Genomic DNA, 16924 nt, shown 5'->3' on the forward strand with positions numbered 1-16924 from the left:
AATAACAAAAAAAGTAATTCGGATATGACCAAAAAAATGACTTATCTATGTATTTGATGAGTATAAGAAGGTCACAAAACCAAATTCGATAATTAAACATACATATATGTATATGGGATCCATGAATGTGTGCGGGAGGATATTCAAAGTCGAAGTCTTTACGTAACTTGTTTAATGTGTTCGCGCGTAATCGAGCAACCGAGTGACGCGCGAAACGACGCCACGGGCCTGCCAACTTAAAATATTCTCATTCATAACAATCCCACATACATATATATGTATGTACATACACGTTCATACATACCGGTTATGAGAGCATTCCATAGAAATTGAGCGCAAATGTAGGGAAACTTACACAAGACAAAACTTCTACTTCCGGCTGTCGAATTTTTTTATTACTTCAAATCATTATAATTATTATACATATTAAGGTCTGTTCATACTTAACAGCACTGCACGGCTTTAGCACTGCACGACTCCGTTTCAAATATGTCATTTTATTACATTTCTATTCATATCTACCTACACGTCGCGGTCACGTCACGCTTACATCACTTTGGCCGAGTGCAAGGCAAAATCGGCTTACTTATACATCAGAGGCCATGACGATACGGCGCAATATTGCTTACGTTATATTGTCGAGTACTTGCAATATGAATGCATACACGTGCATTCGTAGCTACGCGTCAGAATACAAGTCAGCAAAAATGTTTCGACGTTTATCGAACGAAAAATTATGCAAAATCGCGTTGTTGTTGGAAGAAGAAGCTCAAGAAGGCAATAAAAAAGCACGGAGGCGTTTTGATGAGAGTTTTGGACACTGTATAAGGAGCTTGTGGATGATGGACAATTTTTTTTTAAATATTTCCGTAAAAAATTTAAAATTTTTTTAATTATTTTTTAAATATTTGCGCCAAAACCATATCGAAAGATTGAACAGCTGTCAACTGTCACTATCGATAATTGGTCCAAAACAGCAAAGCGGCAGACTCATGGCACGTAACTCGCGTGTATATTTCCACGATGGCCAAAAAAACGGATACGATACGTTGGCGGATGTTGCTGTAAGGTATGAACAGGAAATGTCGGGTACTGCTGTAAGCCTGCCGTGGCGTAAACGTGACGGTTGGTATGAATATACGCATACAAAATGTACCAAAGAATACTTTTCGTACGGCCGGATACCTGCTGAAGTCGGTACGTGCTGACTAGGTATGAACAGACCTTCAAATGTCAAGAATATAAAAAGTTAAAAACGTTGAAATAAAAAAATTTAATATTGTTTTAAAAAAAATACTATTTCCGGTCTACGAATTCTGACCAAAACCTTATCAGCTCTAAGTTAGTACATAAAGAATACAAATATAAATTTTCAGCTTGATACGTTCACGGTTGTGGAAAGAATAGACATACAATATATTCATTTCAAATATTTTGTTACATGTTTCTGAATAGAAATCCCTTTGTGCTATTATTTTCACCAAAATTATTTTTAAATATCTGTAAAATACAATATTATATTTAAAATAATGTTGATAAAATATCATCGCATGAGTTGTGACAAATTAAGTTATTAAATACGAGTAAATAAAAAATAATAAACGAAATGTGTCTGTCCTGTATCTTTTAAAATATAATTAGTTTAATATTTATTTTTAATTGTATAATATGAAAAAAATGCTATCGAAACCAGGCCCAGTTATTAGCTTAAGTGTTGTGTCATCGATTTCGTTTGACAGGCATCTGCGAAAACATACATAACCTCAAATCCGTTTCTAAAGTTTCTGATTGCTTTGATCAGTTTCAATTTTCTCCAGCATATGTATATACATGCTGCGTTAACCCAGAAATTAGTTTTAATATTAAAGTATTTTTAGTATTAAGTTTGTAGGCGGGTTGGGAGTGTTGACCGTATCCCAGCCTAACGAAACACTGTTGTGCTTGTTTTAAGTTGTTTTATTGTTTGCATAAATATTGTACAAGTGTATTAGAATATTTGAGGAAGTTTTCTCGAAGCGGCTATTGGCTATTGACTTGGTGTCGTGATGGCCGCTGGATCTGCAATGTGTCGTTGCTCTGGATCCGGCTATGTTCAGATGTCTCTGGATATGGCAGTGTGTTGCTGGCTCGGCATTCGGCTATGTTCAGAAGGTCTCTGGATATGGCAGTGTGTTGCTGGCTCGGCATTCGGTTGCAAGCGTTCTTCCATTGTAGGGTAGTGTAGTGGTAGCTGTTCAGATGCTGGATGTCGACTGGTCCGCTGCGGTGTGTCGACTCTTGTTGCTGTGGGTTGACTGAAGTTGTTTGGGATGGACCTCCTTTTATATTGTTTTTGGGGATCCACGTGACTTGTCGCAGGTGGTGTTTACGTGTGCGAGTTATGCGAGGAATGTGGTTTGTTGTTTAGGGTGGACGTTTCTCGAATGTTTGGCGTCGTTCCACTCGATTTAGTTTAATGGATGCAGGTGTTCTTCGACTTCGTGTCGTTCTGCTTGGTTTGTTGGGGTGGAATATGCTCGAATGTTTGGCGTCGTTCCACTCGATTTAGTTTAATGGATGCAGGTGTTCTTCGACTTGAGATGACGTCAATGGTTGAGCGTGAGAAATGTATTCTCCGTCGCAATAGATTTCGATAGTTTCGATTTGCGGTGACGAGATTCCTACAAGTTAATTTATATTTTCCTTGTACATAAGAATTGTACATTCTGAAAAAAAAAATCCTTGATTTTCCTTGTTATTCAAGTGAAAATTTTTTAAATTTTTGGACGAGCAACTCATTTATTTTATATAGGAGGGGGGGGAACAATTTTTTTGCGGAGCGTCCCGTCTTGAGTCCTGAAAAATGGTATTTGGATTTTTACGCACATTGCGATCGCCCAAAAGACAATTTTTGCCATGAAAATCGCGAATACGGAATAATTGACACTTGAATTCTCGTTAGTATGATAGTTATCGTTAGTATGATGGACTTTTTGGCTGCCAGATTTATTTATTTTTTTACATATACCAGGAAGGCCTTACAGGTAAACCCCAATGCGCCTTCCTGGCCAATTACAAATTACAATTAAAATGCAGCAATTTTATATAAATCACTGAATTACGAGACAATTAAAAACTCGCAAATCAATGAGACATCTATCAATTTGTACACAAACTTATTTATTGCACATTAATTAATAACAAATTATAGGTGACATATCGTATAGGAGGGATTTTAGCCAATTTTTTCCGGGAACCGTTTCAACAATGAAATCTGAGAAAATTAGCAAACTCTGATAGGAAACGATCAACCTGAATTCACAAATCCAGGTCTAACCAACAGCATACTCTGAAAATTTTATTTTCATTCGAGGCCCGGCCCCTTCTCGACGCTTAGCAGAAGCTTAACGACCGAGCTATGCTGCTGGCTAAATGTACCATTTGTACGAACGCCAGGGGTTCTCAATCGAGAGCCACCTGATGTCGGTTTGTGAGATAGCTCGTGATAAGCGTGGGTGGGGCTGGTTTCCTCACGGTGCCTTCCTTCGTCGTCGGTGGTCTGGTCTCTGCTGATGATGGCTGCTCTGCTCTGTCCCTTTCTCTTTCGTACAGTGTGCGTGGGATGCGTAATGTGGAAAAAGGGCGGGAGATTATATAACAATGAAAACAGGCCGTAAATCTGATCACAATGATTATATTTTCACATTGAATGTACATAGAGCAAACAGGGGGAAAGAGGGGGGGGGAGTCAACAAAGAAACCACGTGTAATTTTGTGGTTAGCCACGCGTAGCTGAGTTGTCTGCCTTCGGTACGAAGACAGACCAGGCTTCCTCTGGTGCACACCGGACGGATACTGGAGCTGGTCTCCAAGTATCGTCAAACATCACCAGCCTCTAGCTGGTGATTTCGGTGGCGAGGAGCTAACCACGTAAACACACCCAATGTTTACGCGAAGACCGTTATCGAACAACTGGGGTGGGGGTGGCCACCACCCACACATATCGGCCAAATCGTGGGTCGTAAGGCCACGAAAGCCGACCATCAAACAAGTAGTCTGAACACCATTATAGAGATTTTAGTGACTTTTGGGCGAACGCTTTGTGAGCAATGATCGCCGAACCCTAGGAAATATGGTCAACCGAAATATAACAGTAGTTGGTGCCAGATTAGATGGAATATATTTCAACTAGTAAATACTAAAATATATTACAAATGAAAGATACACTTCAACTGTAAAGGTCTGTTCATACCTAGTCGGCACGTACCGACTTCAGCAGGTATCTGGCCGTACGAAAAGTATTCTTTGGTACATTTTGTATGGGTATGTTCATAACAACCGTCACGTTTACGCCACGGCAGGCTTACAGCAGTACCCGACATTTCATGTTCATACCTTACAGCAACATCCGTCAACATATCGTATCCGTCTTTTTGGACATCGTGGAGATATACACGCGAATTACGTGCCATGAGTCTGCCGCTTTGCTGTTTTGGACCAATTATCGATAGTGACAGTTGACAGCTGTTCAATCTTTCAACATGGTTTTGGCACTGACAATGACTTTTTGACAATGCTTCCTTAAATTTTGTAGATTTTTTTGGTGATTTGTGTTTTTATTTTATCCAGTATTGTTTCAAATTGGTATCGGTTCATACGGAAATATTTAAAAAAAATTGTCCATCATCCACAAGCTCCTTATACAGTGTCCAAAACTCTCCTTCGGTTTTTCTATTTTTTAACATGGGATGCACATCAAAACGCCTCCGTGCTTTTTTATTGCCTTCTTGAGCTTCATCTTCCAACAACAACGCGATTATACATAATTTTTCGTTCGATAAGCGCCGAAACATTTTTACTGACTTGTATTCTGACGCGTAGCTACGAATGCACGTTTATGCATCCATATTGCAAGTACTCGACAATACGACGTAAGCAATATTGCGCCGTATCGTCATGGCCTCTGATGTATAAGTAAGCCGATTTTGCCTTGCACTCGGCCAAAGTGCTGTGAACGTGACGTGACCGCGACGTGTAGGTAGATATGAATAGAAATGTAATAAAATGACATATTTGAAACGGAGTCGTGCAGTGCTGAAGCCGTGCAGTGCTGTTAAATATGAACAGACCTTAATATGAACACATTTAGATTTCAGTCTCATTCTATTTCAAATCATCAACTGATTTGGTGCGTGACAATCGGCTAGTGGTTTGAATATGATTTAACAGATTCGGCTATTTTAATTTTGACACACATACGGCCGTCCAATAAAGAATAATGAAATCTTGATTTAAAATTTCCACAGTTCAAATTATGTACATATTGCTCAATTCATATTATGACATAAAAATAGTTGTTTGGGCCACAAAGATCAAATTCGCTGTCAGGTGGATCTTCGTTTTGGTTAGATGTATTTATTTTTAAATCCATTCGAGAATGAATAGAAGGCTGTATCCATTACTGATGGCCCAATAAATTACCAGTTTCAACGAGAATATCATTCTGCAATTAATCATTACTTTTCTTAACTAGCACGATCGAATGGCAGATCCCGAAACGTCACTCGCCGGCCTGCCGTGTCATCACATTTGACGTTTTGACTCTGTAACGTACGTACATACGATTGTGCAATTAACAGTACATTATATTTGAACATATCAATAGAAATTTAATTCATAATATCATCTCACTGTAAATAACCTTCAAGTCATATATGAAAGAAAATAAAAATGGCGCGAAATAGAAAAAATGCAAATTGCCATGCGGAACCCGGGAAGAAAAACAATGGAAACAGCAGCAGTTCCACCGGCAGCGACAAAATAGAAATTAAGAAAATTGGTTTTTTAAGTTATTGGAAGTCAATATTCGGCTTCACGTTTTTCATAATAGCTGCCTATATAGGCTTCCTGGGATACTTAGAAACTAGAGTCAACACACAGTTCGATAAGACCAAAGTAAGCATTGGAATTCGTCAATATGTATACACATCGTTGAATTGTTTATAATCTTGTTTGAATTTACAGGTAGTACAACTTTCAGGATTAGATATTCCCGAAAGATTTTGGGGATCGTACCGACCCGGTCACTATTTCGGTATGAAGACTAGAGACCCACAGTCTCTTGTGATGGGCCTCATGTGGTATTCGCCGTCTCGACTTCGTCCTGGAGGCGACGGAATTAGGTAAAAGACATTTTAAAACTACATTTTTCATTTTATTATTATCAGGAAGGCCTAACAGGTTGACCCCAATGCACCTTCCTAGACAATTAATTACAAACATTGCAGCATTTTTTATTACAGCCAGCAGTTTGGCTTAGTGGTAGCGTATATATTTAGCACCACTGAGGTCAAAAGGTTCCAAATCGATCGTTTCTCTATCAGAGTTTGCCAATTTTATCTGATCATTGCGGGAAACGGTTCCTGAAAAATTGGTATTAAATCATTTCCTGTTGTCACAAAATCTGTCTGTGTATAATTTGTAATAATTATACACAGTAATATGAAATCTATAGATATCTCTATAGACATCTCTATAATTTCGTATTTATTATATGTATAAAAAATGTACACAAAAAATCTAAAATATAATCCATAGATGTCTATATGATTATTATTTCTGATTAATTGTTATATGCTATGTATTATGATTGTATATGTATTATTGTATTTCTGACCTTTATCGTACACCCGTCGCATTGGAGCGATCTGTAATGACGAGTGTATATTGATTGTAACAATAAAATAAATAAAATAAGTCGCTGTATTACAAATGGGTGAAGAACACGAATTAATCAACTCAGACATCTATGGATTTAGACTTGTACATATGTACATTTTTACATATTGTCCATTAATCAAATTCAGATAGTTGTGATAGCGGGTAGGATGGTTTTTGTCAATTTGTTGGAACCGTTTCAATGAAAATCAGATAAATTGGCAAACTGCAATAAGAAACGATCGACTTGGAGTCACAAATATCCAAAAGTCCGACCAGCAGTATTAAAGATTAGCACAGGATTGAACCCGGTAACCTCTCGGTGTTAAACATAAACGCAACCACCGAGCGATACTGCTGGCTATATATATGTATAGTCTACGGCAGTGTTTTCGGGCGTAGTTTATGTATATATTAGTCGAATATCAGTTCTCGCATCTTTTGAAAAGAAATAACTGCAATGAATACTTATGGAATTTTAGTACCTGCTATGCCCATTCATTGAGACTATTTTTGTATGCAATTACTGTTACCTAAATACTTTTTTCTCTAAGCAAGAAATTATTTAGCTGCCAGCAGGGATATTCATTTTATTTCAAAACAGGGAAAAATGTTTATTACGAATGGACAGACCGATGTCGTTAAATAAAAGTGCAAGTCTAAATACAAAACGGGGTATAAACCTCCCCCGACAAATAGAAAAATTTATTTTTTTTAAATTTAAGGGGGGGGGCTGAAACTAATCTGCCTAGGGGCACCATATATTTTACCCTCGGGCCTGCTAATCACTTAGTATAATTCTAACCAGTCTTGTGTAGAATTGTATAAGAGCATTCAAGAAAATTAATTAATTTTTCATAAATGTGCGTCCACGATTCTTTAATCGTCGTTTTAAATAATTGAAGTATTTAGAAATTTGATTTTGGAAAGAATGTCCTGGTTTTGGATGTGGAAAAAATGTTCACCTTAATATAGTCATAAATCCAACATACATACATAGTTAGTCTCGTTGGCATATATAATCTAATCGATACTTGAACACTTTAAAGGCATTGGTGTTCTCAATCAGACGACTTGCGAAAGTACGGTTGGACCAGACATGATGGTGTCAACTTCGGCGATCAGGAGATTTTCGATGGGCCTTTTAAATTAACCACATCATTCGTTAAACGATTGGGTGGTCGACACGGAGGCGATTGGACGGCTAGAATATCAGTAGATTTTGATGAAGTATGTTTTTTCAAAATGTATTTACACATATTCGAGTAGAATATTATCTCACGATATTCGATGTTTAGACGTCTCCTGAATACGACCCGGCTTCGGTTCAAAACGAGACTCTGTCTTTCATATGGTATACGAGCATCGAGGGCACCGGAGGATCCGGCGAAGCTGAGATACATCCTTCGGGAGCTGCTTCGCGAAAAGCTACTGGAATTAGAGGATTCACTCCATCTCTGGGCGACTTCAAACTCAATCTAACTCCACATAAAGGTTCGTAATATATTTTAAATACATTTTATTAGACACTGAAACGAATTAATACGATTATATTTGTATCCCCATCAGGTAAATTGTTGCATGAGTCATATTTGAGCACTACTTCTCTCGGTCTACAACTACTGCGAGAGACTATCATATCCTCGCTGCGTTTGGCTCGTGACACTCGTACCGGTCGTCAGTGGATTTCACTCGCGGGACAGTTACTCGGACAGGGGCTCTCCGATAAGAGTAAAGTGAGTGTGGCTCAAGATTGTGGGTTTGTGTTCGAATTAAATGAATTTAAGTGTTGTTATTGTATTATTATTATTGGATTGAAGCCAGAGCCGAATTTGATCGCCACGCAGTTCACGGTGCAGATTCCTTTTTCAATGGATGTTATATTTGAATCTGGAAGCATTATCAAGCGCGATGAAGAATTGAGCGGTGACAAGTATACTAAATTATTAGCGAAGAACATAGCGAGCTTTGATAAGCGATTTGAAGAAACTTTCGAATTAGAAAAAAAAGGGTAATCTCATATAAATTAATAACCTTGACTGGTGTAATCATACATAGATGTAGAATAACCTAGATATGCCATTACATACAAATTTCGTTGGAGATCTTGTCGCCATTACCTGAGGTGTGCGGGGGGTTTAACTAGCGGGGAAGTGGTGAAAAAAAAGGAAGGAACGCAAAAAACGCAGTGGTCAGCAACCAGTTTATGTACATATGTACATGCACTGAAGTTTTATTTTATTTATAACTTTATTTTATTGGACACTCTGCGTGAAAGTAAACCAAACTAATAAAGCCATATTGAGAAAAAAATATTTAGCTATACACACTATATTAATCTACAAATGTATGTTACTATAATAAAACCATCATTAGCTATTACAATATTTAAACATTAGTAACTTCCACAAGGATCAATTTTAAAGCTGACACTTTAATATTTAGTTCATTGCTTGTAGTTTTTAACTTAATGTCGATTTCTGAATTTCCTTCAGTGCCAACAGTGGCAGAGGTTGTCGACCGCTGTTCCATCAGTGCATATAACTAGTCACCGGACCCAGAAGGTGCCGCGTATTGTTCAAAGGTTGTAAATGCATTGTTAAAGGTTTGCCGAACCTTTTTTACAAAGGATTTACAACAATGGAACAATGGATAGCACTGTGATTATTCGGTGTCTACATATAACACTACATACATCGCGCCGATATTTCATTATGTGTTAAAATACTACTATAATTGAAGACATTATACATATATATTAATTCTTACATATGATATGTGATGCCATCCGCCTTTTTATGTTTTCTTGAGTAATTGTAACACAATTTCACTGAACACGTTGGCATTTTCGAAAAATGTCAATCGACCTTCCTACTTAGAAGCTAACTAGCTACTGAGAGAGAGTGTGCATGATCTGTAAATTTTTTTGTGTGTGCATGGTCCAACAGGGTGATCGGTTTAGAACGTAATGGCGTATCTATGGTATCCTATATCTATGGGTGTAATATATATATTTTTTACTGGTGTAATACTTTGTTTTCACAGATTCAATGTGACTCAAGTCAATTTTGCCAAAGCGGCTTTCAGCAATTTGATCGGTGGAATAGGATACTTTTACGGATCAAGCCGAGTCCTTTCTGCAAGAACTCGAGAACCGGTTCCATATTGGAAAGCAGCTTTATACACCGCAGTGCCTTCTAGGTATTAAAATTTCCTCCATATTCGAATATGATAGCAATTCGAACAGTAACACAGTCAAAATATTCCAGATCACACTTTCCGAGGGGTTTCTTATGGGACGAGGGATTTCATGGACTCCTCTTAGCGCGATGGGATAAAAGTATTGCCCTCGATATTATCGCGCATTGGTTCGATTTGATGAACGTCGAAGGATGGATACCAAGAGAACAGATATTAGGTTCTCAATCAGCGCCATATTCATATTCTGTTTGAATTCGTTTGTGATATCATGCTGAAATTTTAGGTGTCGAAGCCATTGCAAGAGTGCCCGAAGAGTTTGTGACGCAACGCAACACCAATGCAAACCCGCCCACCTTTTTCCTGACTCTCTTGCAAATACTCGGCGATAACCCCGAAGAGTTGGAGCCCGCGAGCATCGAATTTCAAACGTTAAATCGCATGTTCCCTAGATTGCAAGTACTGTAATGTTTATGTTGTACTTTTGAGTATCGCTGACGAAATGTAAGCTGATGGTTTCAACACACATTTTAGGCTTGGTATAATTGGTTCAATACAACGCAGACTGGGGAGCTGCCGTCGTCTTACAGGTGGCAAGGTCGGGATCCAGACACGATTTCGGAATTGAATCCTAAAACGTTGACTTCCGGTCTCGACGACTATCCAAGGTTCATTAACAGTTACACCCTAAATAAATACTAATATGTATAATATTTTTAATTTATTGTTGTGTAATGGTGTCATTCCAGAGCATCTCATCCGAGCGTGATCGAACGACATGTAGACTTGAGATGTTGGATGCAACTTGGAGCACGAGCATTAGCCTCGTTGTCAATAGCGCTCGGTCGTACGACAGCTCAACGCTACTCTGTAGCGGCCGATATACTTTCAAATCCTAATCAACTAGCAGATCTACACTGGTCTTCGTACACGGATTCCTTCAGCGATTACGGTAAACTGCTCCACAATTGAATCAGAGTCATAACCTTGGAAGATGTCTTCTGCCTTTCATAGAATTGTTGTCTCATTCATCTTCATTGAGAACAAATTGTTATACAGTGTACTCTCGATTATTCGTGCTTGGAATAAATTCAATATTTATGAATGGAGAATACTTAATGATGAGTAGATTTGGAGCATTGGTTGAACAGTGGGATTCCTAGATCACATCTTCAAGACGTTGGTGACCATCTCTTCGACTATTTGCATCGGTCTTCAGCGGCTCGGAACAGCTCTTCGGCGCTCATATCAGCCCACATGCACATGTTTCGAAGCCAAGACAACTTCTTCCTGCAAATCCATTTTCTATCTTCTATTTTTCCCATGGTTATCAAATGGAGAAATTCGTATTTTGGACCCCGTATCATGACCCCGAGGTACTCCTTTCTATCGCTGGTACTCCACGAGTCGCTGATCATGCTTTCGCACTTGCGTATCTTATTCTTTCTTGAATAATTTTGAAGAACGAATCTATAACCAACACAGCCGGTTGGCTTATTTTTCTTTGGTAAGGGAATAAATGTCGACTGCAACCATTTTTGAGAAATTTCTCATATAAGTAATCTTGTAGATGTTCATCTTGTTTTCTTTATATATTTTCAATAAGGGGTGATTTTTAATCTGTCTGTTATTATGGCTAATCTTTAACAATTGATTTTGTTACCAGTCGATATTAACCGTTTGCCCGCGGCCGTCTTCTATGGAAGCTTTGCGCGACAAGTCTGTAGCGCGGCTGTCTTCCATAGAATTTCTGAACTTTGCACAGGATTTTGAGCCTTATATGCGCCTATTTCAACTGTTTTAAGGTTCAAAATTGGTTGAATATATTACTGAGAGTTGAATGCCATCTATTCAATTTGCTTAAAATGAATATATACCAGTCAAAATTAGTTTTTTGTGGAACCATACTGAAACCTCGTTTATGTGACGTCACGTCTGTCGAACAATGGCGATGATACGTCTCAATTGTATGAAGAATGATTATTTGACAATTAAGCCAAAACTACGAGATATATTATGTATTTTATTGTTTAAAATAATACTTTGTGTTAATTAACATATCTGGTTACTTGAGTACATATTAAAATATGTATTTAAGGTCGAAAACTCGATTGCCAAATTCGCGAAAAAGGTGCCGCTGCGTACAGGGCTTGTTCGCTATATTTATTGCCGCAGGCAAAGGGTTAAAGATCAATTCAAATACAACTGTATAGTCTAACTAATTTTCCTATTATAAGGATTCCACACGGATTCGGTAACTTTGAAGAGGCCTCCAGCTGGACCACGTGGTGGTAGTGGAGTAGGAAATCCGGTGAGAGCTACCCTCCGAGCTCCGGAGCCTCGCTTTGTAGACTCAGCCATGGGTTACGTGAGCCTGTTTCCAATGTTTCTACAAGTTCTACCGCCCGATTGTCCGAGACTTGGACGACTCTTGCAACAACTGACTAAACCAGAACTACTGTGGACCCCTTACGGTCTTAGGTAGGATTTTGTCGTTATATGCGAAACGATTTCAGTGTGTAAAATTATATTCAATCATTGCACAGATCGCTCGCAAAGTCATCGCCCTTGTACATGAAGCGCAACACTGAACACGATCCGCCATATTGGCGCGGTCAGATCTGGATCAATATGAACTATTTGGCGATAAGAGCTCTACATCATTACGGCCACACTGAAGGTCCGCACGCCGAGCTTGCACTGTCAATTTATAAACGACTTAGAAATAATGTCATAAGTAATGGAATTCTCCGTTGGAATATTTTATTTATGCCGAATGTATATACATATTGAAGATTGCTTTTGATTTCAGATAATATTTTGAAGGAATATAATAGGACTGGTTACCTTTGGGAACAATATTCGGATAAGAATGGCGAAGGGTCAGGATGCAAACCGTTCACCGGTTGGACGAGTCTCGTCGTTTTGATCATGGCTGAGAAGTATTGACGTGCACGTAACGCAATACCAAAGCTCAAATGACGATTTTAATCATTCCAAAAGACTGTAAACTATATTTGCGTATTCGTTGCGAATTATATAATACTAGTAATATATCAGAAGTTCAAATTTTAAGTATAATAGATACGTAGATGTGTGCGGGGAGGGAAACTTGGGCTAATTTCGTGATATTATATATAAGGTTCATTTGTACTTACGATATTAAGTCATCGTAGCTGTCGACAAAATTGGCCGAGTTTCCTTTCGTTCGAAGAAAAGACACACACACACACACACACCGATAGTCGAAATCTTTTTAAAATATAAACACTGTTTTTTCAATCAATTTTATTGTAACGGTACAGCGACTTAGTTGCGTAATAGAAAGCATAATTTAGATGAATTGAAACGACTTCAAACTTTCAATGTTGTGATTAGTAACGGTGCATATATTTTATCTGTACCATTTTTGCATATAGGATTTTGGAATGAAATAGTAGGTAACACAGTAAAAAAAAAAATTAAACCAATTGTAAAATCACATTCAACGTGTTTTCTTTTTTTTTTCAAACTGAATTGTTGAAATAAAGTCATCAAAAAAAAATTAAATGCATATTATTGTTCAATATACACAGTCCTGAATGAAAGTCTAGCTTACATGTATTCATTTTATATTTATTGTGCTCGATAAAAATAAAATGGAAAGTATAATACAATTTATATTAAAAATATAAAGACAGTGCCTTTTCAGCGCTTCAGCATTCCAACTGTCAATTCCTATAGAAAAATATTGTTTTTTTTTTTTGTTTTAACAGCAATATCTACCTAGATCAATTTATTGGATGTCAATCATTAAATCTTGATGATTTTTTGTGTCGACAATTTCTCAGTTGTTTGCCAAAAATGAATATAAAAATACAGTGCAAAAATTACTATATTCTAACGACTAGACCACCGATTAAATCCAATTTCAACGCAATTTGATACTAAATGACAATTGTCTTATATTTCTAGTATGAACTACGTATAGCTAAATAGCAAGTATTTTTCATAGCTAGAAAAAGTCAAGTAAAAACCCTGATCATTTGAGCTGCCAAGACTTTACTCAGTGTAAGCGCAGAAACTTACAATTTGGAAGCAATATGTAAATTTTTAAAATGCCAGAATAGAATACATTCACACCCGGCTCGGATAAGCCAAGTCTAATTTAACTAGATAAACACTAATGACAATATGCATCTCATATTGGGCAGACCCCGTCTATCGTACAAAGATCTTTTGGGTAATAAATGAGTTTATATTTATTTAATTAAAAAGGTTGTGGCTATTTGCAAGTACTATATCTGCGACAGGCGTAAAGCCTTACAGCGTGTTTACTGTTAAAATTTTGTTTTAAACCTCTTAAAATTTAGTTCGAACTCGTAAAGTGACGTAGGTAAAAAATATAATCCAAATTAGTTAATATTATTAATTGTTAGAAAATTATTATCATTTAGCCAGCAGTTTGGCTTAGTGGTAGCGTATATATTTAGCACCACTGAGGTCAAAGGTTCGAGTCCTCGCCACTGCTGGTTAGATTTGGGGGTTTTGTGACTCCAAATCGATTGTTTCTCTATCTGAGTTTGCCAATTTTATCTGATCATTGCTGAAACGGTTCCTGAAAATTGGTATTAGATCTAATCCTGTTGTCACAAAATCTGCCTGTGTATAATTTATAATAATTATACACAGTAATCTGAAATCTATAGACATCTCTATAATTTCGTATTTATTATATGTATAAAAATTGTATACAAAAAAAAAATAATCCATAGATGTCTCTATGATTATTATTTCTGATTAATTGTTAAATGCTATATATTCTGATTGTATATGTATGTATTACTGTATTTCTGATTGTTTATGTATTCTGTATTTCGTTAACGTACACCCGTCGCATTGGAGCAAATCTGTAATGGCGAGTGTATATTGATTTGTAACAATAAAATAAGATAAAAATAAAATATACAACGTATAATACCTACATACAAGTACAAGCCGCGAACTAGCTAAATGATATAAATCTATTATAATAACGTGCGAAATTTATTTGCCTCGTGTATAATGAACCATTGAATAAACAAGTCTAGCATACATTAAATGTAAGAAATTATAATAGTTCACGAGCAGAAAGCTTTGCGCCTGTCGCAGATATAGTATCTGCAAATAGCCGGTAATTCGAAGATATGGTACCTGCAAATAGCCAATAATTCGCAGATATAGTACCTGCAAATAGCCACAACCAATTAAAAATGCAACATCTAGACACTTTACGGCTAAATTTTTTATTGGTGCTCGATAATAAGATTTTAGTGCCGTTTAAAATTTATAACCTACACTTCCGAGAGTAGCTTCGGAGCCATTTTTTCCAATACCATCAAGTTTTCCAATGTCGTAATACAATAGGGCCACATGCCGTGTTAAATAAAAATCATAAATAAATACTTGACATCCTTTTAATCAAAGTAAAATAATAAACAGAAAAAAAATAAGAAATGGAAATGTTGACAATTCTAAAAATTAAAATAACTAAATATTTTAAATAACTAACTCATTAGTGGAATAACATTACATACGTATAAATATGTTAAAATCAAATGTCACTATTATAATTATTAACAAACAACCAAAGTTCACACAACATACTGAAAAAAAACCTTTCACTACAAATATTATTTTAAAAATAGGATTTTTTTTTTGTTACCGTTGAAAATTTTAATTGTACTGAAAAGAATTTAAAAGAAATTATCATACAATAGTACAATCCAACCGTGTCGATTTTTAACAACGGAACGTTAAAGGTCGCCAAACTTCAGAAATCACACTATTATATTCGATTTCATGTGCAAAGGCGCTACGGAACTTAGCAGTGTTGCTTAAAAATTTCCATAACTACCCAAAAAACAATGGTAATCGTAACTCTGATGTAAGAATAAATTTAAAACAGATTCTTTTGAACACATAATGTATGTTTATTTTTTCACGTCTTGAAAGATATGTAAGATAAAAAATTCAGACCAACAGCGTATCTATTCCGTAGTGCTTCCACAAATGAAATGCAATATAATTAGATCGAGATTCACAAAATTAAAAGTACACACACACACACATGTGTACTTATATATTATATATAATATTACCTTTAATAATCTATTCAAAATGCGCCCCCAATTCTAAATTCCAGTTGTTTACAACTAAAGTAATGCTTTCTACATACACCATTCATTAGACGGCAAGTGCCGTAGCAATAGTTGAAATAAAAAATAAAAATAAAGAAAGAGCACCGTTTAAAAATACAAACTCTTGATTTCTCGACGCAAAATTATAAATGTACGCAATAATTTGTATATAAAATTATTATTTTGAATAAAAACAATAATTTTATTTTACTACCGCCATCTATGTTTAAAACTAATAAACAAACGATGGACAAACGTCAACGACTATCTCGCCGGGCAGATATCAAACGCGTCTTACACGATATTTTTGCACCATCGTAATGGCGGAAGATCCATTTACTTATATTGATGACCAAAATGAGCAATATGGCAAAGTATGAAAACGATCGGATAAGAGGCAAACTTTTTCCTGAATTGTAATCGTAAGTGAAACGTAAAGGAGGTATGTAATAATAAAAATATATATTATTTCTATATCTAAACAAACATTGTTGACCTTTTATATGTCGGAATACAAAATGCATTGGTTGGTTTGCAAAATTATATGATAAAGTTTGAGATACACTTCGTTGAATAACGTTTTATTTTTATTTTTTTTTTAAGTCTTGCAGTAAATTCGAGGTTAATAATTAATGTTGCATATTTTTTTTTGAAACTAAATTTGCGGTAAGTCTTTAAATCTTGGGCAGGTATGCGATGTCTTGCCACGGGTGACGGTACAGCGGCTGTTGCAGCCGCTTCTGGTCCAAAAAGTGGCCGACGAGTCCTATAGTCCTGCCGAGCACGAACAGCGCATTTATGGAACCCATTTTAATATATTGATCAGCTTCTTGTCTGCAAGTATAAAGAAACCCACAATTAATACACCAAGC

At 36.5% G+C, this 16924-nt stretch overlaps 2 protein-coding genes across 6 annotated transcripts in view; one reads left to right on the plus strand and one right to left on the minus strand.

The window, feature by feature from the left end:
* Positions 1–5318: 5318 nt before the first annotated feature.
* Positions 5319–13430, plus strand: GCS1 (mannosyl-oligosaccharide glucosidase). Of its 4 annotated transcripts, XM_077437920.1 has the most exons (16): positions 5321–5383; positions 5513–5589; positions 5688–5934; positions 6004–6161; positions 7746–7926; positions 7995–8190; positions 8266–8432; positions 8517–8707; positions 9742–9897; positions 9966–10114; positions 10181–10353; positions 10429–10562; positions 10644–10846; positions 12132–12375; positions 12441–12631; positions 12707–13430. In XM_077437920.1, exons 3-16 carry the CDS (start codon positions 5710–5712, stop codon positions 12841–12843), a joined length of 2505 nt encoding a protein of 834 aa, XP_077294046.1. In that variant the 5' UTR covers positions 5321–5383; positions 5513–5589; positions 5688–5709; the 3' UTR covers positions 12844–13430. The 4 variants fall into 4 exon arrangements, with proteins under 4 accessions (XP_077294044.1, XP_077294046.1, XP_077294042.1 ...); XM_077437918.1 differs by having other exon boundaries at positions 5319–5383; positions 5513–5934; XM_077437919.1 differs by having other exon boundaries at positions 5345–5589.
* ATPCL (ATP-citrate synthase) overlaps positions 13373–16924 on the minus strand; it is a 46418-nt gene continuing 42866 nt past the window's right edge. For both annotated transcript variants that reach the window (XM_077437914.1, XM_077437915.1), the window contains exon 19: positions 13373–16886. In XM_077437914.1, the coding sequence (XP_077294040.1) occupies positions 16727–16886 (160 nt within the window). In that variant the 3' untranslated portion in view covers positions 13373–16726. The remainder of the gene's footprint in view (positions 16887–16924) is intronic.

Source organism: Arctopsyche grandis, chromosome 9 (assembly GCF_051622035.1).
Source record: "Arctopsyche grandis isolate Sample6627 chromosome 9, ASM5162203v2, whole genome shotgun sequence".
Lineage (NCBI taxonomy): Eukaryota > Metazoa > Arthropoda > Insecta > Trichoptera > Hydropsychidae > Arctopsyche > Arctopsyche grandis.

What these genes read in the sequence shown, in the direction of transcription:
- GCS1 (XM_077437918.1), top strand. Translation starts at nt 5,710, where the DNA reads ATGGCGCGAAATAGAAAAAATGCAAATTGCCATGCGGAACCCGGGAAG. An exon ending in ACCAAGAGAACAGATATTAG is followed by an intron (nt 10,115 to 10,180) that starts GTTCTCAATCAG and finishes CTGAAATTTTAG; the next exon opens with GTGTCGAAGCCATTGCAAGA. An exon ending in GGATTCCTTCAGCGATTACG is followed by an intron (nt 10,847 to 12,131) that starts GTAAACTGCTCC and finishes TCCTATTATAAG; the next exon opens with GATTCCACACGGATTCGGTA.